General features: G+C 39.3%; 1 protein-coding gene across 6 annotated transcripts in view; it reads right to left on the bottom strand.

The window, feature by feature from the left end:
- The window catches only part of LOC121517425 (arf-GAP with coiled-coil, ANK repeat and PH domain-containing protein 3-like), a 125120-nt gene extending 110855 nt beyond the window's left edge, over window positions 1–14265 (bottom strand). For all 6 annotated transcript variants that reach the window (XM_041799166.1, XM_041799167.1, XM_041799169.1 and 3 more), the window contains exon 1: window positions 14077–14265. In XM_041799166.1, coding sequence (XP_041655100.1) covers window positions 14077–14123 — 47 coding nt within the window. In that variant the 5' untranslated portion in view covers window positions 14124–14265. The remainder of the gene's footprint in view (window positions 1–14076) is intronic.
- Between the last annotated feature and the right edge of the window lie 10624 nt (window positions 14266–24889).

Here is a 24889-nt window from a genome sequence, read left to right as displayed (position 1 = left end):
AAGACCTGATGGGGGGAACCACACCAAACATTTCCTGCCATGTCTCAAAACTACCATGAATAATTACATTTAAATTATGTATCTATTTTGGCCTCCGAAGGGTTCTAATGACTGATGTAAAGCACATAATGGTTCGTAGCTTTTTTTTTTCCTACCAGCATTTATGTTTCAGCATCTCTCCTTTAACCCTGAAGGACTTCCACCTTCATCATAATCAGGTATCTTCACATTTCTGAGAAGATAAAGATGTGGAGGCTTTTGGAGCATGGTGGCTACAGAGCATCTCTTGGAGCTAAAGTAAGATGTGATGTGAAAAGGTGATGTGGAGCATGGAAAAGCAAGGAAACATATTATGCCAAACATGCCCATGTATCCAACATCATTTTAAATATGCTGAAGAGAGCAACATATTGTCTTCTTTATTCAACATTTTAAATTCTCAATGGATATTTTCATTTCCAAACAGATTCCAATGAATAAAAGGCTTAACCCTCAGGCATCACTGGGGACATTTTTGGCCATTTAGGCAAATTTTTCCTCTTTATCTGCTCACCATTTAGCCTAGTAAGCTCAATAACACAAGCACATTAACTAATGAAATGACTGGCATTTCATGCATAGGCCTATAATAGGTAAATGGACGATTTTAGTGATGAACAGTAAAATGACAAATTTAACTATTTTTCTCAAAAATGAAACCATGACATTATAGAATGTATGATTTTATCATGCAATGGCTATGAGATCAAAAAATATGGTTTCAATGGGAGTCAATGGGATGTTTATGTCCAAAGGTGACTTGAGGGGGTAGTTAATTTTGAATTGGATGCTGCACAAAAACTAATAATGCAATCCAAGTCAATATTTTGGCTAATCTTTAACATACCCAGGACTGATTTAACCCCCACCCCCCAACGTTTGTTATCTGGATATGATATGATGCAACGCACGTATTAAGCTACCATCCAAGAAGGCTGGGAGGACAAGATGACTATGAAACTGCGTATAAAATCTTCACATTTCAGGCAGTTATTTCGTACTATGCCCGAGCATGATTGCCCTCTCCTCTCCTCTCCTCTCTTCTCTACTGCAGGTCTGCTTTGACAATAGTAATTTTGTCTTTCGCAAATCCACAACAACGAAGAAAAGATAAGAAGCAATGATGGCAACCACTCACTTGGACATTTGTTTATACTCTGACAATGCAGTCCATCCAGCAGGCGATAATGGAGGTCTTCTTTATTTCTAAGACACCAACAACAACCTTGTTCCAATGTCCACAATTACCTTGCAGCCCAGAGGATGAAAAAGGCCTACAATGCAATGATACCTCGGTTTTTAAAGAGACATGAGACATTTACAGTTGTCTTCACAACTCTACTCGCTTCACAAAGTGCACCAGAGTACAATGCACTTGCATTCAAACTGACCACATGGAACCAGACTTCAGGGGCAAGTTTACTTGGATTATGGCCTGGGTCCCTAATCAAAACCACCCTAAATCATCCTTTACAAGTATTTAACATTGTTCGTGTAAACAAGAAGGAAAAAGTAAATCAAGTCTTCTTTATGGTCCTGCTGTTGGATCAGACCGCCTCATGGAGCTCAGAGTACCAAACAAACTCTGCATATATTCCTTTAAAGTCTGGACATTGATATTCTATATGCATAGACCCTTCCCCAGCCTCTCTATTTGCTCTGAAGCCTGGTTAACACTGAGGCTCAGACTAGTGAAAGTCCTTCATCTGGTCTCATTTTTAAAAGATGAAAGCTTTTTTTTTTTAGCTAATGGTGCTGAGCCGCCTCAGTAGGAGGGCAACGACGCTGTGATTAAGAAATCATATTGCTCTCTGCATCATTAGATCTGTTTGCAGCCCCTCACATCAGGATGACACCAATTGGGACGTTAAGCCTCCAGGTGTGACACCTTACCATCCAGGGATTGGAGCTGGAGAATGTGGGCCAATCCCTGATTAAGACACACTGCCTACCGCTTTAATCCCTGTCACTTTCATTACCTGGAGCCGTTAGCGGCAGGGCTGTTAGCGCTCGTGCTAACAGCTCAGTGAGCGCCCTTAACAAGATGGTGAAAACGACCCCCAGGCCTGCACCGCTGGGCTTTCTGGGTCATTAAATCAAGAACGCAGATGAAAATTAAAATAGCAGAATAAACTCGTAGGGGTGGGGGAGACACGAGCGGAGCATGGGTTTAATGCACCGAAAGCAGAGGTCATTAGATGGATGCCAAAAAGAGACTTAACGATATCTGGTTTTAGGTTCAGGCCTTCATTAAATCCACTGTGCACTGCAGCCATTGTGGGCTAGAATATAATAAATAAATTAAGAAAATAGGCAGGAGGGGGAGGGTATGATTGTCAAAACTGCAGATATTTTAATATTTAGGTCCTACATTTATTAGGATCTAAATATTCCCAGAAAATTATGAAAAAGAACCAGAAAAAAGTCTAAAATTCTCTGATATTATTAAATCATAAACTGACAAAAAAAAGATTTTGTTTTTAGTCTAAACATGTTGCAAATAGCTCCAAATCTGGGTATTTGGATTTTAAACATTTTTGGGTGGATGCCTTTTTAAAGCAGTGATCATCAACTGGTGGCCCAGGGTGCCGCATCAGGCCCCCTCATATCTTCCTATACGACCCCCAGAACATTATTCAATGCAAAATATGTGAAAAGGAGAAATTCTAGAGGAAAAATAATGCTGTTTTTTGGGAATGTTTTTAATAAACTCCCTAGGTATTAAAACAACTCATGTTTCATCCATTTTTCAGACATCCACCTGTAAGCCATTATATAATGCATGTTAAAAATGTGTTTATCAGTTCATTCTTGACAGAAGTCAAGAAGAAGAAGTTCCCTCATCATGAACTGGCTTTGCCAGTGGCTGGTATAATAAATCGAACTGCATGTGGAAGAACATGGGGTCACCAGGTTCACATACATGTTTAGCCAAGCTCCAGTTACACATAACTCCACTGGGCAATTTCACTGGACTGTCCTTGTCCTGGTACACATGCATCTACCTGATATCAGGCATGTTTTCTGGCCAGTCCCTCTGCTTTAGGCTGGTGTATAGATATATGATTGTGGTATATCTAGAAGCACATTTTCTAGATGATTGTCTTAGGATAATGTCAGACATATTAACATGTTGACATGCATTTAAAAGTCCACAATACTAGGCCTGGGTGATAAAGCCTTCAACAGTGGTTCTTAACTGGCCGCACATCAGGACTCACCACCCAGTCCTGTTTAATGAATCGCGACTCAAATTTATAAAATTTTCCGTTATAAACGAGTGTTTTCAGTGGACATTTGGACTTTAAATGTGATGAAAAAAGAGATGGCGAAACACCTTCAAAATAAAAGCACATCATACACTTTTAACCATATCCAGGCACATAGCTGCGACCCTCTTCAAATGGCCTTGTGACCCACTTCTGGGTCCTGACCCACAAGTTGAGAACCAAGGGCCTAAAATTTATATTGCATGTTACATTACAACATATTTTTGCTATATCGTGATACACAATATACAGAATATTGCAATATTTTTAAAATTTGTATGCAGAAGGGGTAAAATAAACATCAAGCACATTGTTTAATATACAAGCATTTACTAATAGAAATAAATAATGGCAAGACAGGCCTTCTGCTAAAAAGAAACATAAATCATGAAATTCTCCCAGTCTTTAATAGTGTCTGTAAAGGTTTGAAATGCTTTGTCTGTCATGTTTACTGTTGATTTTTGAATGATTATTATTTTCCTCATAAGCAAACCCACACAAAAACTCACCAAAAACTTACATTGAGTATACTTGATATATCGCCCAGCCCTACACAATACACTAACTTTTCATAAATGTTGATATTAATAATCCCTAATGAAAGGGTTGTCTCCTTTAAGATGAAGCAGCAAAAAACAAAATCCACAAGTACATCCTACACTTTATCTGAAAAAATACTTTCACACCTTTTAGAGAATTTAAAGTTCAGGTTTCAGCTCCGTCTGCTTGTATGAACTCTTATCTATATAAGGTCCGTGCTGACAACCTCACTTTAAAAGACAGAACTATTCCTTTAATTTTAGAGAACATCCGTACCTTTCCTTCTAAATTTACAACCTCAATCCTTGAATCTGATCTTGTTTTATCAGCTCAGTTTGTAGAGCAGACACCCTGATACAGAGGATTCCCATTCCACTGCTCACAGGTATGAATCCCAGCTATTTGTCATAGGTCATCCCCTCTCTCTTGATCTTTCTCTTTCAAATAAAGGCAAAAAGCCAGAAAAATAATCCTAGAAGAATGATTATATTAAGTTACTGCTGCTTACAGAGAAAGACAACACAGAATAATTTATAAACTGGTCAAAGTCGCAGCGATAGGCTGAACAGAAGGACCACTGACACAGATTTAGAGATTGAAGGAGGTCAGTCTGAAATAGAGCAGAAGCAACAAGACCACACAGTTGCTAGAAGAAATCCCTTCCAGCTCCATGCAGCTGGAGTTCACAGATCCTCCAGAAACACAAGAAACATCCTCCAACCACCATTAGAAAATATATATTTCACAACAATGAACCCAGATGAACCTGCAGATTCTCCAAACGTTAGGAGCCATCTGCAGAGAAATGACTTTAACATCAGCAGTGTTTGAAGGCCTTCATTGGCAATACGCTCCTCTGAGTAAATGTGTATAAAATATGAAAGCACTTGATGTAATCCTGCAATAAACTCTTTTCCCACAGAAACTGAAACAGATGGTAGAACATCAAAATCCAAGGAAAAACAAGCCAGGTACTTTCCAGGTCATGTACTCGTAGAAAGCAGGCTAGAAGGAGCTGGAGCTGAACAAGCTGCCCAATTTGGAGTTTGAGAACAGGGCTAAAACAATTCCTTGAATATTTGTGAGTAATTTGATTATTAAAATTCCTCAAGGCAAATTATTTACCTCAGTAGAGAACATCTGGGCAGAGTAATCCGACATAATACACAAGGGAAACATGAATGAGCATTTACCCTGTAATTACCACTCCTAATAATATCGTAGTTTCTTTAGCATCCAGCTTTCTCTGCATGATTTTATTTGTAGTTTTCTGTCCTTCCAAGTGACTCAATTGCCTGTTTCTTAGTCAAACTTCCACTCTACAGGCGTAGACAATTGATCCCTTACACAGCGAGGCATCACATTCAATTCTCTGAGTTCCAAAACATCAGACATCTGACACGGCCTGCTCCTCATCCCGTCATCTGACTTTGAGTCACGGTCCATCCGTCCTCTCGTCCCCTCACACATGCATGCTGTACACAAACATGCAGTGAGTCCCACAGGTCACTGGCCTTGGATTCCCCGCCCGTCAGCGCTCTCTGCTCTGTGACTCAATGATAAACACATCAGCATGAAGGCAGCCTCTCCCGGCTCTCCTCCTCCAGTCGTTCACATGGAGAGAGAGAGGAGGGATCATCAGGACTCTCTGCCCGCAGGCCCTCCAGACACAGAGAGAGGAGTCTGCCTATCAGGGGACACAAGACGCTCTGTGAAAAAGACATATTCAGAAGAGGGACTGTTTGGACACAAACACACCAGACAAGACCCTGAAAACCAAACCAATCAACAAAAAGGGCATCATCTGAAGCTCTGTATGTTTTACATGAATTCATGAGGGCTTTTTGGATCTTATCACAAGACAACCTAAAGCTAAAACTAGCTCTTAAGCCAAGACAGGAGAAGCTCCCAAATAAAAGAGGGAAGTCTGTGACTTTTATACCTAACTTTCAGACAGATTTAACTCTAAAGTAAGTTTGATAGAGATTAGGGACCAAGAACATTAAAATAACACTTATCATGGTCTGCAAGTACAGCAAATTCTTGTAGGAAAACAAAAACTATAACACACAAGTCAATAAGAGTCCAGTCAGCTCCCCAACAAATTACAACAATCCACTATCTCTAAAGACAAAAGTTTTCACAACTCTTCACAATTTTAATGTAAGTGCTACACATTGGACCACACGCTAAGACACATATCATGATGCAATACTTAGCAATACACAAGATAAACTAATTTTAACTGACAGCCAATCAGGTTGAAGATCTGAGTTCAGTCTGTGGAGCCCTGGATCTGTAAAAATGCAACACTAATCAGCCAATGCAACAGCAATACAGCCAACTCTGTCAGAACAGAAATAAATGCTAAAACTTTCAAAGTATACTCTGATTAAATTTCTAGTTAGGGTTAAGGTAAGGGTAAGGAAACCAATAGTTCAAAGTCAGAAACATGATCGGCAGAAATCATGATTACAAAACATTTAATAAAGCAGAGTAAGCTGTCTTTTAACAGGAAAATAGCTTGTCCTCCATGAAAAGACTCTAAAGGAGCTACCATAGCTAAGGCTAAAACTAAGCTACATTAGCAACACAAATAACTCAGCTATGTAGATAACATAGCTACGTAGCTATGTTATCTTCACAGCTATAAAAGCTAACTAACATAGCTGTGTTAGCTAAGTTAGCTTATGCTACTGTAGGGGCGTACAGATGGTTCGTGGTTTAAGGCGCGACCCATGGCTCTATCCACTGTCCTCCTCTATCCAATGAAGGCACAAAATGCCCAAAAATAAATCTTTAAGGAAAAAAAAGTTAGCTTATGCTACATTTGCTCTAGCTTTTACAATGTTAGCCACGTAGCTAAATTGGTTACGTAGCTATTGCCTTTAGCTATGTTTGCTAAAGCTCACATGATAAAGTTAACTTGGTAACACTGGCTTATGTAGTTACGTTAACCACATAGCTAGTGTAGCTATGTTAGCGTTAGCTAAAGCCTACGAAGCTTATGCAACCAGTTAAAGTAACTACTTCTAAAACAGGCCTATATAAATTTTACTCCAGATTAGGCCCCTGGCCTTTTATTTGTTTTATGAAATGTTGCTTAGTCTGTTATGTTTGCATGGGGGTTATTTTGAATTTTTTTATGAATAAAGTCAGGTTTATAAAAAAGATACGAAAACTGGAAATATGTTGTACCGGCAAATTACGTCACTTCCATTCTGACAGATGCAGCGCCTCACTGTAACGGTCCGCATGCTGCCACTTCCTTAATCCTTCGCACTAGAGAAACCGACATTTAGAATTTCTTTTTCTTAAATATGCAAAAGTGGGGGAAAAAGCCAGGGAAAGTGAACAAACACTAGAAAACAGCTTCGAAAAATACTGTTTCTGAGTTAGCAGTCAGCTCACAACTGTGGCAGCTGACTCGTGGCCCTTGTACTGGTCACTTTTATCCAGTCTTTGGCCTCCAACTTCTTCATGTGGGTAAGCAAGCTTCACTCTTAGGTGGGACTGCTGCTAACATATGTCTGCTGAGCAAACAAGTGTCTTCCATGCACATTAAAGTAGCTCAGGAGCTCTCAGCTGCTTTGTTAAAATGCATTGAAAGTAAAGCCTAACTCTGAAAAATGGGGTTTGCTCTGGTAAGATTAAGGCAGTCCTTGTTTAATACTAGTTTAGAAACACATAGATAACCTCAAACAACATTAACACCCAGTTTTACTTTACTATGCAGGACAGCAATGTTAGATTTTAAAGGAAGGGTTGGTGAGGTTGTCCTGAGTTTGTGAGACCGACATTAGACTCCAGGCTTTAATTCCACATTCAAATGTTAAGCAGCATTCATAATTAAAGTGTTCAAACATGCTCAAAGTCCTCTCTATTCCCAGTCCTTTCAAAGTGATACCTTAAATGAACTCCATCAGATCACACTGGATGGTCATGCAGTATCATCCTCCAGCAGTGTCTGAGCGTGACCTCACATTAACACGTCAGCGGGGAGAAAACAGCTCAAACGTCAATGTTGTGCCGGAGCAAACACAAACACACGAGTTCCTGCGGCCGTGTAAGCATCACACGCCACTTTCTCAAAACAGATGTGGAGAGATGCATCACTGGCTGCAACCTCACATCTGCCGAGTATCCATGGAGACTAAACACAAAACAGTTTGTTCAAGAGATCCTCAGACCTTAAAACTGGACTGCTGATTCATTGTGAGGCTGGGACTGCACATTTGTAAAGAAGAGAAGAAGAACCCACTGTGTTTTGTGTTTTTATGTTCCAGGCTTGTTTTAACACGCAGAAAAACCTGGGACATGAGAGATAACTGCAGAGCTGATTTCCTGCCTGATGTGATGTGGGAAGCGGAGAGTGTCATGCCAAAGCTAATAAAGAAAAGCATTGATTTTCCTCTGCTCTGTGCCTGTCGCTTCCTTCCAGTCATCCACCTCCAGGGTTGTTACATAACACCACACAGCGCTGCTTTTAGCCCCACAAAGGAGCCATGTGAATGCTCTGTGAAAACACTGTTACAGGCTTTAGTGGCTGCAGGAACATGCATTTACTTTGCCTCTTTCAGCGTCTTTTCTGCTCATTTAAACACCGTGGAATCTTTAACAGAAAGCTAAGGAGGGCTTGAAATAACTGAACATGGAGCGATAGCTGCAACTACTTGATTGCAAGAAACTCCATCAACAACTATTCTGATGATCAGTTTATCACTTCAGTTATTTTCTGAGCAGAAATGATGAACATTTATTTGTTCTAACCTCTTAAAAGGGAGTTTTTGCTGCTTCTTTTGCAATATATGACAGTTAATTAGTGCCTTTAGGTTTTGGATAGAGATGCATCGATTGTAATAACTATAGCAAATACCAATACAGATGTTTAAAATGCTAATTTAGTACATTGTTAAAACAAATGTTTTTTTATCACTTTTTTTGGTATAAGACTCCCAAAATGCCAATATTTTCTCCCATGTTTAACCACTAAAACAGATCAGAGCTTCTGCCCAGTCACAAATCTCTTATTTGATTCAGCAGTTAGATAAACTAGATGCCATCATTGCATCGATTAGTCACAACAGATAGCCATCAGCTACTGAAACAGCTCATACATCATTATTTACTGAGGTCCAACGCATGTCAACAGGGGCGATACTGGTAGATATCGATGTTGAGCCAATGCATCGGTGCATCCCTATTTTTGGACTGTTAATGAGACAAAAAACAAGCAATTCTTGACTCTTTAGAACTGCATTTTATATACTTTTCCTCTATCTAAAATGTACAATCTTTGACTCAACACATACCCACAGATAGCTTAGGGCCTCCTGAATCCAACGCAACAAACCACTAGTCTCTATGACCTTCAGTTCTCGAGTTATTCAACTTTAGTCATGAGCATGGTGGTTTTCGTCCCTTATTCTAATCCTAACCCTAACCCCATTCATTTTAAACAGGAATGTACTTTTGGTTATAACCCGGAAACCATAGCTCGTAGGGACTTGGAAGTGGGTGCCATCACTCCTAATTTGGGGGCACTGAACCAGCTAATCCTGGTTCCATGTCTCTATGACTTTCTGTTTCTAAGATACAAGCAATTTAAGCCTCCAAAGTCCCAGAATACTATGAATAAAACAAACAAAATAAGGGCAATACTTAGTGCAAACAAGTGTACAATTGACTATTCCACATGCTAAAACAGATATGATCTTCATTTTTTGATAACTAGTAGCATCAAATAGTAACCAAGCTTTAGTCATATTTTGAACCGAAAGCTGTTGCAAAGAAGGAAAGAGAGCAAAGTATAAAATGCGCATATAAGGTGGCAATGTTAAGGTATCATCAAGTAGATTTTGGGCAGGAGTTTGTCTCCAGTTTGAGCAATTAAAAACAAGAAATTACCTAAAATCAGGTGTTGATGTCAGTGTTTTTGGAAAATTTATATCTATAACTTAATGGCTTTTGACCTTTGAAGGGGCAATTCGATTTCTTCTATTACTGTTTACATGAGCCAGGCCCCTTAACAAGATAATTTATTGATTAAAAGAGAAGTTAAAGGGAAAATAATCGACAGACTAGGACAGGGGTGTCCAAACTTTTTCCACTGAGGGCCACGTACAGAAATATAAGGATGTCGGGGCCACTTTAATATCCTCAAGAGGGGGTCTATGACATGGCAAGGCAAGAAGAGTTTAAAAAAGGCAGCATGAGAGCGACTGACCAACAGCGTGTTTAGAGGAAATCAGCTGGCCGTCAGCTGATGAGGAATTGCATTGGATCAGCTGACTGGGGCAAAGCCTGCCTTCGTGACCCGCCTTAACTAACGCTAAAATGCTTGATTTAATGGCTGACAAGGCAAATAGACAATAATTTATGGGTTTTTAGGGACCAATCATCAAACTATGAGCTACAGTACAGTGAAGAAAGACTTCATGTTCAAATGTGGGCCATATTTAATTTTATTTCTAGAATTTGCGGCAGGCCATGGGCTGCATTTGGCCCGCAGGCCATAGTTTGGACACCCCCTGGATTAGGAGATAATTGAGATCACTGGTTGCTGCCCTGGAAACTACAGATGTGATCTTGTAAAACTAGACTAATGTAATCACAAAGCCTAGTTTTAAATCTCTGATGCACTTCTACTAAAAATCAAAGCCTTCTGATACCACTGGAACAAATGTTTAAGTCCTGGACCCTATTTTGAATCATATCCTGCCTTCAAACATCAAAAATCTCAGGAAAACTTCTTCACACCGTCTAATTTGCACAGATATGCTTCTCTCTATCTATGCCTGCCACAGCTCTTGGTTAAAGCAATGATGGAAAATCTGTCACTTAACAAGTTTCTGTTCCTTTCATTACTTTAAAAGAATAAATGGAACTCGGTTACATAGATATTAAAACACTTGGTATTGAAAAGCTACAACCAGCATTGGAGTATTCAAAATTTTGCAGCCTTACTAGAAAAAATCTTATCCAGTGTTAAAAGGAGAAGGAGTCATGTTTTCATTCCACATTCACAGCTCGGGTCAGATAAGAGATCACTTTATCCAACGGTTCATGATTGCAGCTTCACAGACGAGTGTCTCTGAGCTTTAAATACCAACGGAGGTGACTGTTTTTCTCTTTCACATATAAAACAAAGAAGGAAAGGTTATTAAAGACACTCTTCAGTCAGCACTTCCTCAGACGTTCCTGTATCCAGATGTCTGTCATTAAAGGTGCTGCTGCCAAGTCGGGAAGTCTTTGATTTGGAGCAAAGATCTTTATCTCTGAGAGCACAAGTTCACTGTTGGAAAGTGAGTTTGAGAGTTGCAACTAAGGATTATTTGGATTGTTAACAAAACTTGTACTTATTCTCTCAATTTAATGTTTCTTTTGTGCATCAAATTTACAAAAGAAGTGAAAAATGTCAATCAGCATCTCCAGCAAACAAAATGACATTTGCAAATGTTTTGTTTTTGCAATTGAGACATTCTACTGCTGTCATAAAAAGAGGAAATAGAACCAGATTTCTTTCCTATTTGCAAAGCTTGACTCAGACAACTTTAATTTTCTTCTTTGAAAATGACTTTAACCAGTTATCAGCATACTTAGTGATTAGTTATTGTATAAACAACTAAGCAAGTATGCGACTAGAAATTGTTTAGCTGCTGCAGCTCCAGAATATTTCCTTACATGCTGTTCTGAAGTGCGTTTCTGTCTGCATTAGTGAGTATTTTTATTACATGTTACATTATTTTTAGGCCATTGACTGTGAGGTATGCCTATGAAGGTTCTCAGTCACCCAGGTTTCTGTAATGTTTGTTTTAATCCAAAGGCGACCTGACATGGTTTAACTTCTTGAAACTTTAACAAAGCCAAGAACTCAGTTCAAGTCCAGTTTCTCAGATTACTGTAACTTAAAATTTTGTCATATTGACAGGGGGGACATAGCCAGACAGAATACAAAGCAGAGCACCCAGGTGTATGAATGTTTAGTAATACTGGCTCAGTATCAGCCATTAAATATAACTGGCATTGGCCTGGTGAAAAGAGAAACACAATTGTCAGTTGATATGATAAAAAAATCATTTAACTTGATCCTTTGTTTTCTCCTCTATCGTACCAGTTTTATATCATTGTTTTTATTGTGGGTTCAATTTTATTGATGTGCTTAGAAGCTACAGTGTTCACTTGAATTTCCTCTGAAGGATAAAAAAAAAAAAACATCTATCCATCCATTCACCCACTCATCCATTCATCTATCATCCATCCATGCATCCCAGCAATAAATCCATTCATCCAGTCATATCCCTCCATTTCTATCAACCATCCACCATACAACCATATCCATGTCATCCATCCATTTACCCATTAGTCATCCAAATCCTCCACCCAGCAATCAATCCATCCTTTCTTCCATCATCCATCCATTCACCAATCCCACTATCCATCTATAATGATCCTTCCATTCAACCATCATCCATCCATATCATCTATATCATCCAGTATTATCTGTCCATTTATTTATCCATCTTTATCATCCATCATGCAATCATATCAATGGATCCATCCATATATTATCCATCTATTCACCAATGTATTCATCCATTCATCTATATTCCATCCATAAATCCATTGATCCATTCATACATGCACATCCATCCTGTTATTTATCCATCTCTATCAACCATCCATCATGCAACCATATCCATGGATCCATCCTATTCATCCACCCACCAATCTATTCATCCATTCACCAAATGGGCTATCCATCCATCCAATTAGCCATAAACCCACTCGCTCCATCCATCCACCAGCCATCCCTCATCATCCATTCATCCATCCATCCAAAATATTTATACAAACACAATCTTTAGAGTTGTCACGACACCAGGCTTTCAAACTCAGATTCTAGTTCAATCTGGCGATATCAACAACTATGCATTGGCAATTACTTTTAGACAGTGCTCTCTCTCTCTCTCTCTCCCAAAAGCAGCTTTGGGTTAAAAATACATTCTAGTTAACATTTAAGCCTCTGAACTTTCTGAAAGAGATCATTTAAAATAGTTAAGACTGTCATCTTAAAACTAGCGGTATCAAAAAGGATCAAAGTATGGAAAACTGACAGCTGATGAACCACTGGAGGTCAACAGTAAATGTGATGCCAATCAATGGATATTTCACTAATTCGCCTTTAGCTTAGCTGGTCTCTTCATGTTCTATCAATACCTTTATGCTGCTATGGATCAAACATACTACACTCGTTCCTCTTTACACGCTGCTGTATTTCTACATGCAATGGAGTGTTTGCTTTGGCATGCTGACTTGTGAGAAGGACTTCGCTGCATATTTTAAACTCCCCTCACAGCTCGGGAGTCTCTGGACTCTCTGGGAGCGGAGGACCGGGTTCAGATGTGGGTGTAGAAAATTCCTGCCTTATTTATGTAACCTTTGGTGCCGGGCAGTCAGGGGCTTTGGAGCAGGCTGTGTGGGGAAGCCTTCAGTTTTCCTCTGATCCAGGGATCACTGACACCATCAAACTATTGAGCACATACTTACTTTGACAGACAGAAAACAAACAACACATTAAGTCCTTCTACAGCAGAAACGTGAGAAAATGAACAGAATATTACTGCTCTCTCTTGTCTTATTATGGTAAGGTTAATATTAAAGAGGAAGTCAGACCATGTGAGACACTTTAAGACTTCACAGGGGAAAAAAAAGGGTGCTTCTTAGTTTGATTTTTATCCACTGGGAATGAGATTCAACAGGAGCAAAATCCCCGAGGAATCATCTTCTGAATCATCTGCATCAATCTCCCATTACTTCCTCTGACTAAAGACTGCAGCATTTCCTTACAGTGGTTCCTTAAGCATCATTCACTGCTAAATGGGTGCAGATGAATTAATAATAGCATAAAAAGATTGGTTGATAGATTAGCTCCTACCCAGTCCATGTGACAACTCATATGGCTGCATTGCTCATCCTCATGCCTACTGTAAGGCATGACAGTCTTTGAAGCTGGCTGCATTCAAATCCATCAAGGCTTTCAACAAGACGTGACTCCATTTACACAAAATGCAACACACAGCGTGGAAACATGGAGAAATCCCACATGCATGCAATGTCTGGTCAGAAAAATGGCATTAAACACAGAAATAGCAGAAATCTCCCAGTCTTGCAGGAGGAATGTGGCGCTCAACAGTTCAACGGTCACTGCAGAGTTTCGTGTTCTTACCTAAATCGGGGTGAATCTTTAATACATTCTTCAAAATCCACCGTCATCTTGGACTGGAGTGAAGTTGTCAGCGAGGTTAAAAAACAGATTTCATGTCCCAGGGTAAGAGCAGAGATGAAGTATCCGACACAGAGATTCCTCCCTCCTTCTCCCGCTCCTGCAGCGGCTTACTGTCTGCCTCAGTTTCAGTCTGAGTCCCGCTCTGGAGCTCCAGACCGACACGCTCAGTACTGGACCACGTGCTGCGTTCATGGACACAACTCAAGCTTGGATTTTGGACCTGCAGACACCGACACAGGAATTGTAACCTGTTTGTTGTAAAAAAAAATAAATAAGCGTCTTCTAGTTCGCATTTTAAAAGTAAAACGTAAACAGATGCTCAAAGTACTTGTATACAATAATCAGGTATCTTTATATTAGTGTACGCCTAAATATTCTTTTATATTGGTTGATTTTTCAAGTATTTATCACATTAGCTACTTAAAAGTCTTACAGCTATAAATATACTCACAAAATTCTTCTTTATTTTTCTTTGGTGGCCTTTATCATCAAAAAAGCAAAAAAGGAGCACCCTCCCAACACTACATTGAAAGGTAGGTGCACGACCAAAAGGTAACAGGAAAGTCAGCACTCAGAATGTCCTTTTGAAACGTTTATTCGACCTACGTTGTGGCCTTTATCATCAAACTAAGTTTTTACACCAACAATACAAATGACTGCATGTTTGCAATGACTGCACACATTACAGTCCAAGAAATATTTCATAATTTAGCTTTAACTTCATTAGCTTTAGCTTAAGCCAACAAAGTTACTCTGGCTACATAATTAACACTACATTAGCAAATGTAGCTAAATTAAGTTTAGCAATGTGAGCTTTAGCAATGTGGCTATAGTTAGATAATGCTAACATACCTATGTAGCTTGCATAGCTGCTTTGTGACCACAGCTTTAGCTTAGGAGCTACTTTAGATACTTTAGCGACATAGCTATTATAACTTATTATAGCTAAGCTTACAAAGCAGTTACATAAGCTACATATCAGTGTAATCTGTGTCACTTAATTAGCTTTAGCAATGTGAGCTTTGGCAACATGAGCTTTAGCAACATGGCTAACATAGCTCTAAATAGCTACTTTAGCCACACTGAGGCAATTATAGCTAAGCTTACAAAGCAGTTGCATAAGCTATGTATCAATGTTATCTGCTTCACTAAGTGAGCTTTAACAACATGGCTAAACTAAGCTGAATTTAACAAACCTACGCAGCTTACATAGCTGCTTTGTCACCTCAGCTTTAGCTATGAAGCTACTTTAGATACTTTAGCTTAGTAGCTAATATGGCTGTTTTCTGTGTCACTAAGTTAGCTTTAGCAATGTGAGCTTTGGCAATGTGAGCTTAAGCAACATGGCTAACATAGCTCTACATAGCTACTTTAGCCACATTGAGCCAATTATAGCTAAGCTTACAAAGCAGTTAGCTTGTGTAGCACTGTTACCTGTAGCTAAGTTAGCCTTTGCAAAGTAAGATTATGCAAACGTAGCTAAAGCTAACGTAGCTACACAGATAACAGAGATACATGTCTTACCTAGCTGCTTTATGAGCTTGGATGTAATCCAATATACATCCTTAGTTGGCACATGTTTTTTTTTTAATTTTTAGTTGTTTTTGTTTTGTTTTGGGTTTTTTGTTTGTTGCTTTCTGTCTTGGCAATTTGATATAGTTTCCAGAAATCTTCAGAAAACTGATTTTTGTATGTTTAGTGTAATTTTTTTTATCAGTATAATGAAATTGTATAATTGAACGGCCCATTTCAAATGAAACATCATAATTCATTACTGTTGTTGGTTAAAATGCCAAATAGTTTATTTACTAAGTAAATAAAAAGATGCAGTAAATATCTAAGAACACTGTGGAATAATGTACAATAGGATGCATATTAAAAAAAAAAATACAGTCACATTTTTCTGTCCTACTGCTAGTTATTGGAAGAAGTGTTCAGAAAAACAACCTAGTGAAGAAAACTTGAAGCCATTAGTTGAATAAATCAATAAATCATTGATCAAACTCAGTGTTTGTATGTATATATTTTAGGATTTTTATGCATTTATTTTGAAAGGAGGACATTTAAACCTTCCAAAAACATAGGGCTTATTTAAAGTGCTTTGTTTTCCTTGTTAGTGAATCTAATGTTGTAGCATGTAACGGTTAATGTAACTTAACTTTCCTTTGGTTCTATTGAGTTGGATTAACCATCAAGTTGCATCAAGTTGAGTATTTTCATGTAGCCATGTATATTCATTTACATTTTAGATGCAAAATCTTATTTTAAAACTGGCTGCAAATGTCAAATTGGAGCATTCATGAAAAAAGCATCATACCGTAAATGTATATAAGGCAGAGAGGTATAGAACAGTATAACATTGTTAACAAAGGTGAAGCATGTCTATCTCAAGGTTTCACCTTAGTGAAATCACAAGTCGATGAACTTTATTTTTTAATTCATCAACAGCATCACATTGTGTATTTGAACACGTCTCAAAGCAGTTAATATTTCCCATGGCATTTGAACGCAACACATGCTCAGCCCCGCTGCCATGCATGAGAATGAGCGGAGCTCTGACGTCACGGTACAGCTCATATAAATGATTATAGCCTGATTCTCCATAAGTTATCTCATAGTCTAAATATGAAACAAAATTAAATTTTAGTTTCATTATTTCCAGTCTAAAATTGAATATCACCACAAGGTCTTTACAGTTAACAGTGGGTACTGTCACAGCAGGGCTAAATCTTTGAAACTGTGGTTTTAAACTACTAAGAGACAGAATAATTTGGAGACTCCCGGTCTGATGTGAATGAGACAAGTTTGTTTATACTCTCTGAAGTTTTAACTCCATGAATAAGCAAACACCCACGATGGCATCACTTCTTGATGCCTCCTACAGTCAGATTCTCACATCTCTTATCTTTTTCACACCTCTTATTTTTCCATGTCATATCAGCGTTTATTTCTACATGCAAGCTGTGCAAAGAGTGCGAACTGTGACTGTGACTAATTTCAAAACACTTTAATGAAACTTTAATGCATTTAACACATCGTAGGGCTGCTGTATCTTCCTGCTTTCCCGTTCTACTGTTAAATGAAGTGCATCCGTTTCCCCAGCCAGGCTATTATTAATTCACAGGAAATGGGAAAGCTTGAAGAAAGAGCGCCTGCTTGGGATTTCACTGCAGGTTTCATAGGGCCCCATTGTTCCCTCCGATCCTGGCTTTAAAAAGGCTGCGGCTCAGGCCATGAATGGAGATGATCTCATCGAGTCTCAGAGGAGGAATTTTGACTAAATACCATCAGTCACTGACATAACTGGATCTGAGAAGAACCATATAGACGTATGAAGCTATTATACAGGTTTTTTGTTGTTTTTGAGCACAGTTAAAAATATTGAGAGCTTACAGAGCTGTGAAAAAGTATTTATCCACTTTCTGCTTTCTCACCTTTTGCAAACGTGTCATGCTTAAATGTTTCAAATTGATTTTTGCCCAGCCTCTTTCTTATTGTTGAACCATAAACTCTGACCTTAACTGAGTCAACTGAGGCCTGCAGGTCTTTAGATGTTGCTCTGGGTTCTTTTGTGACCTCCTGGATGAGTCGTTGATGCACTATTGGAGTCATTTTAGTAGGCCAGCCACTCCTGTGAAGGTTCACGACTGTTAAAGGTTTTCTCCATTTGTGGATAATGGCTCTCACTGTGGTTCACTTGAGTTCCAAAGCCTTTAAAATAGCTTTGTAACCCTTCCCAGACGGATAGACATTGACTTTGTTTCTCATCTGTTCTTGAATTTCTTGATTTCATGAAATGTTGCTTTTTGAGATCTTTTGGCTTGCTCCACTTTGTCAGACAGGTTCTATTTAAGGGATTTCTTGATTCAACCGGTCTGGCTGTCATCGGGCCTGGGTGTGCCTGGTGGAACTGAACTGAGCTTTCCAAAAAACACATGGTTAATGAAAGCTAACTCATGATATAACAAGGGGACATTTACTTTTTACAGCACTGTAGCTGTGTCCCAATGCAGGGATAGCATCCATTAAAGGACCCAGACTTCATAGACTGATCAGGCTGAAATGAGACAGTCTGGTCTGGAGAGGATTTCTTGTTTGCATCATCAGCTTTCCCCATCTTTTCCTTTCACTAGTAAGCGTTGCCTCTGTTGTCTTGCAACCTTGACAGCGTGACAGCTCCGCTGGCTTGAATTGGCAACAAATGAAACTCATATGAAAGGATATGTTGAGTTACTATGCACCCTTCTTTTGCCAGTAAAATGAGGACACATTTGTTGGATTTTTTCAGAACAGCCTTTGATGCTCTACTGTGACATAAATGGTTTTCAAATGCATCCTCTAAAGGATGCAACCCCTGAAATGAGACACAGCTACAACTATGCATGCTCCTAATTCTCCCTGTGGGAAAATTAGGAGCATGGCTTTGTTTACAGGACGCTGTGGCTTGTAAATAAAGTTAACTGTGATGACCTTTATGATCTTTTGATCCAGTAAGGTCTATATTTGTAGGTATTTCAGATAAAATTTTTATGAGCATTTAGATGAGCTACACTGACAAGCCAGCTTACAGTCCCAGAGAACTGCCAGCTTTAGGCTCTATGCTTGTTAAAGTTTAACTTCTGTTAAAGTAAGTTCCACCTCTACCAATACAGTAGCTCTGATTCAAATGCCCACCACATTCTCAGGACTAAAGCAGCAATTTTCAGATTTATGACTCCCTCCCCATCATCCCCCCCTCTCCCTCTTAGCTTCATCCCCACTCCCTTCACTAATCTGAGATCAAAGCACCTCCAGCCTCTCTCTGAAGCCGTTGAGTCAGCGTTTGGCTGATCTGAAAGTGCACACTGCTGGAGAAACTTCACAGGAACTATGCAGCATGCATATACTGTTCTGAATTTTAGAACAGTAGCAGCAGCACATGGTCATATGTAGACATTTATGTTCCCCTTTAGCATGAATTGTAATAACTGGGTGATCCCTTTAAAGCTTGGGTAGGCAACTTTGGAGAAACTAGCAGAGTAAGCTCATTTTTAAAAGTATCCAACTGAAAAAATCCAAATCCTTCCCAGAACCAAAAGAGTAAGGGAGAGGAGCTGCCATCACTATCTGTATCTATTTAATGTCCTCCAACTTATAGTTTGCAACTAGCCTAGAAGCTTTAGTTCACTTCTACACTGTCTTAAAGAAAATTCTGATCATGATCCATCAGTGCATGAGCAGAATGCATTCAGGCACAGCATCAGCTAGAATGTAGCCTAGTTTAAGAGGAACCTCTTATGACAAAGTCTACACCCTACTATCTTAAGTTATAACTTAATGTTATTGAAAGGTGAGTTAAAGGTGAGTTTAACAAGTCTGGAAATGTCTGGAAAGTGGCTGGAGTTTTAGGAGATTAATGTTGTCCCATTCTTTTTTGATGCAGGATTCTAGCTGCTCAATAGTCCTGAGTCCACATGCTTTCTATTGGTGACATGTCTGGACTGCAGATAGGCCAGTTCAGCACCTGGACTCTTCTACTGTGAAGCCATGCTGTTGCGATAGTTGTGGTATTTGGTTTAGCATTGTCCTGCTGAAATATGCAAGGCCATCCCTGAAAGATACGTTGTCTGGATGGGAGCATCTGTTGCTCTAAAGCCTCTATCTTCATTTGAGCACTGATAGTGCCTTTCCAGATGTGTAAGCTGCCCACATCAGAGGCACTAATTCAAACCCATATCATCAGGGAAGGAGACTTTTGACCTGTGCACTGATAACAAGCTGGATGGTCCCCTCTCCTCTTCAGCTAGGACACAGCATCTGTGGTTTCCAAAAAGAATTTCAAATGCTGATGCATCTGACCACAGAACAGTTTTCCATTTTGCCTCAAACTATTTTAGATGAGTTTTGGCCCAGAGAAGATGGCTATGTTTCTGGATTGTGTTCACATATGGCTTCTTCTTTGCACGATACAGCTTTCACTTGGATTTTTTTTTAATGGCAAAACAAAATGAGTTGACAGAAAATGATTTCTGAGAGTGTTCCTGAGCCCGTGCAGTGATTTCCAGCACAGAATCATACCCTGTTTTTAATGCAGTGCCACCTAAAGGCTCAAAGATCACAAGCATCCAAAATTTACCTTTGACACATGAGACATGCAGTCACTACATTGAAAAAAGATGTTTACTGACGGTCAAATGAATTAAAATGTCAAGACATGGGCGTTCTAACAGCTAAGAATAGCTCTACATCTCTGTGGTGCAGCCAAACAATGGCACAACTTAGGGTACATCTCTCAATGAGGATAAAGGGAATATTTACAGTGATATAACGAAAAAGGGGGTTGACACTGAGATGGACACTGCCTAGCCGTCATGTCATCACTAATGTGCGATTCATGACCTAGCTCCTGCAGTTTCTGTTCCCAGAGTGGCGTCTAAAAGAGCAGGGATGACTCTTTTCTCCCTTTGTGGTGAGAAAAAAAAAGCGAGCGGAAGGGAGCTGTCGACTCCCATTTTTGCTGCCATCGGAGGCCCTCCTCGTGGCAGACACAAGCGCTGCTGCAGTGTGGAATCAGTGGGAGAGATGTGTGGGTCTCTGGGAGGGTGACCTACTTTTGCTCCCCCTCTTTGGTCTGCTAAAGAGAACTGCAAGTTGTGCTGCTGAGCACACAGCTTGTAATGTTATCCCTTCTGACTGCAGGTGCAAGGCTTTACAAGACACTAGCAACGAGGCATGTACAGATGCTGCATGAATGTTCTCTATTATGCATGCATATGTCCTCTCAGCACTAACGTACTTCAACTGTATTCCCAGGACTATTGTAAATTAAATGTAATCTTACCACAGGACTGCTGCACCATGACTAGTGGCGATGCATGCACGTGGGTAGGTGGATGGAAATAGCAAATCGCCATGTTCATGTTGTTGTAGGAGCAGAAGAAATATTAAGATTGTAGTTTGGTTTTTCAGCTTTAAATCTGCCGGTAAAAATTCTTTCAATATGTAATTTTAGAAATGTATTATAACCATAAAGAAAACTGAAGTCACAATCAGCAGCGGTCCAGCTTAGCTTGGCACACTGGTCTAGGCTCAGGACTCACCACCACCTCCTGAAGTAGAGATAATGACCCAAATTTCTATAAATTTTCAACCACTCAAATGTAATTAATGAAAAGTGTTTCAGTTTGGACCGGATCAAAACATGATTGAAAAAAAGATAAAGGACCAAACAAATGAGTTTATAAAGCACATCATGGATGTTGGTTTAGCTCTGCTGGGAAAGCAGGTGCCCATATAAATGGTGGTGGCAGCATCATGCTGTAGGGGTGCTTTTCAGCAGCAGGGACTGGGACACTGGTCAGTGTTGAGGGGAAGCTTAAAGGAGCAAATCACAGTCATATCCTCATTGAAAACCTGTTCCACAGCACTCAGGACTGTAGACTGGGTCAAAAGTTTAATTTCCATAAATTCTAGATTTGCAGCTCACAAAAATAATTGCATTCTGGCTCTGTTTCCAAATAATTGCATTCTGGCTCTGTTTCCATATTCAGTGTGCAAAAATTAACTGGCCCTGCTCTTCTCATCCTCCTGCTGGCTGATGAAACAAATTTCACCATAAGTCAAAGTTTTCCACACTGTCTAATCTGGTTTTCACACCGTCTGTATTCATGAAAGGAGGCACTAATTAACACATTATCTTCACTTTGCAGGGCTATCTTTAAGAACATACTGCTCCGCAGTAATAAACAAACCCTCTCTGTAGCAGCCAGTCATTAGACTGTGTGACCTTGGCTCCTCTGAGTGTTAATCATGTAAGTGCAAGCCTAATTGCTTCAGGAGTCACAGACTTTAAAGCCTCTCAGTGCCGGCCCAGCTCCTTATCCGCTGCTGCATGTTGTTCCTGTCAGTGATTCCTGTGAGGGAGACACTGACAGGATCTCATAAAGAGGGTGAGCACTGGGTCAGAGCTGGAACAAAAACAAAGGAAAGTACTTTTCAGGAAGCCTTTTCCACTGTGTCAGCTCAGCTCCCATCAAATATTAAGATGCCCAAAAGCAATCCTCACTGCCAGGTGTTGGGATGTTAAGAGTTTAGCGGATGTTAGAACAAAAAGGTCACGTTCGGTCACAGAGTTGACTGCAGAAGGTGGAATGGAGAAATCATTCCAGTGGAAAAGCAGCCAACGGCATTTTATTTGGAAAAAGATGTGGTAACTCAAGAGAACAATGGAGCTTGTAAAAGCAGATCTACTTGTCTAATCATAAAACGGCCTGTATGAAATAATTCGACATGACATTTTTTGGTCTTTTATGCCTTTATTTTCAGAGATAGGATGGAGGAAAGCGTCGGAGAGAGAGGATAGAGAGAGAGGAATAACATGCAGGACTGCAGCCACATGCCCGATTTGTACCTGGGCACCTTGCATCAAGGACTACATCGTTTGCAACAGGTCTTGGGACTCCACTGCCATACTGAGGGCACCCTAATACAGCATCTTTAATCATTCTCTCTCATGTCTTGAGTTAGAAGAAGTTTAACCTTCTCTTTCATGTTGATTCTTTTTGATCAAGCAGTAGCTTTTAGTGTTAAAATATGAAATTAAGATGGAAGTGCAAAAAAATGCTGTTCTTTAGGTGTCCATTTGAGGCTGACATCCAAAATCCCAAAAATTGCATCAAATGCAATCAAATTGCATCAAATGTAATGGATTTTTCTGGTACTTGAGGTGATTGTGGACAGGCCAGGGTTACAAATTTTTGCTAGAAAAGCCTGAAATGTGATCTTTGCATATGTCCCCTTTAATTTCAAAGAGTGTTTTAAAATCAAAATTTCCAAAAACAACACATATTTAAAACAGGCATCCAAATGGACAAGATCAGGTCTGAAAATAGAGCCATGATGAACCCCAAAAATGAGATGGTCTGTGGAGATATTTGGCTTGAAAAAAATCCAACATCCGAAAATAAGCATCATGAAATGTCATCAAACCTCAAGACTTATTAAAACGCCTAAAAGCCTTTTGTATCATATTTGATACATACTTTCATGATACCTTTATCTTCTCAATATGACCAGTAAATTCCTCAAAAACCTTTTCAATACAATCTGATATGATTTTAAAAAGTTCTCAAGTGGATTGTCAGTTGGCAAAAATGTCCAATTTATCAAATGTGATCGAGATATATATATATATATATATATATATATATATATATATATATATATATACAGTATATGTGTATGTGTTAAATTCTATGGAAATTTGTAGCTTCAGAAATTAGAATTTTCTGGCTATTTTTTGTGTTTTCAGGCTTTAAGGGCTAAATGACTGATCTTATGAGGTATATAAATGAATAGAATCATAAAACAAAATGTAAAAAAAAGATGTGTAAAGATTCAAGGAGAAAAACAGACTGGTCTGAGAACAGAGCCCTGTGGAGACCCCGAAGTGCAACAGCCTAAGGACATTTTTCACTCAAACCCAGGAATGTGAAGGTCCACAAATGTGCCAAAAGTTTGCTTTGGAATTATTTGGGTTTAAACACAATGGACAAACAATGTATGTGCAATAATGCTTTAAAAAATACTTTTGATTTCAGATTTTGAAAAATGAACAAACGAGATGGGCACCCTGTGCTGCTGTCTTGAGATTTTTAGCATGGTTGAAATGACAAAAAATAAATAATCATACCTTATTACCTGGAGACTAAATGAATAACTAGAAATTATGATCAAATTGCCATCAAAGTAAGTCACCACAGTTAAAGATGAATGGCTAACTTTAAGGTAGATTCAATTTAAAACAAATAAAATCTGTTCCTTGAAAATGGAGCCACTATAGACAGAGGAGTGTAGACAGTGGGGATTATCAACAATGCGAGTAACTCCTCTCCAGTGATCCTGAGATAATTGCCTGAGTAAGGGTAAGAAAACAAACAAGAGTCTCTGAGTGCTTTCTTGTGTACACTCAGTTTTTACACACATTACAGCGTCTCTGCTCGGACATTTTGTTCATTTCAACAGTTCTACTTGGCAAACATGTCTGGCCGATGAAGGTGAACATTTGTTTTTCTGAGCACGTTGTGTTTTGGGGAAAAAGTAGGGCAAGATGAGCTGCAGGCTGGGTAAGTGCCCGCCCACTGAATCACAATACACACAATAGCTTTAATATGAGCTTTAATAACATAACGGTACAGTCAGGGATCAAAGGAGTACAGTGAGTAGTGAGTGATGAATGATTTCTTGGCTTTTTTACTTTCATTTCTCACAAACTAGTCATAATTTTAGGGCGCCTGTTCCTTCCTATGCCAGTGATGCTTTTTGGACTTCAAAGGATGCTTTTAATATCGGAGGACCAGAAACAACAAATCTGAGAGTGTCTGAATGAGGCAGCATCCTCTCGGGTACGGCCAGACGAGATCCTAAGAAATGAATGAGGCTGGTGTTGCTAGGCGATGGGGCTCAGTGCTGCCGAAAAAGGCGGGATGAAGAAAATCCTTCAGACGAGCTAACTCCCCATTGAAGTCTGACTCTTTGATGCTCAGACACCCCAGTCGACTCGCATACTTCTGTTGGCTGCAGTCCACCAAGCCTTCTATGAAGCTGCACCAAAGTAGCTACAACACTGATCTTACAAGGTTCTTAAGTTAAAGACAAAAGAATCAAAATCTCTGCTCCACGTTGGAATAAGCTTTATTGGCATGACTAACCAGAAACCTTTAAAGCATAAGCTGGGCATGATATCATCAGATAATTAGGGGTAATTACACAATAA

Source organism: Cheilinus undulatus, linkage group 11, assembly GCF_018320785.1.
Source record: "Cheilinus undulatus linkage group 11, ASM1832078v1, whole genome shotgun sequence".
Classification (NCBI taxonomy): Eukaryota; Metazoa; Chordata; class Actinopteri; order Labriformes; family Labridae; genus Cheilinus; species Cheilinus undulatus.
This window is presented reverse-complemented; position numbering and strand designations above follow the sequence as displayed.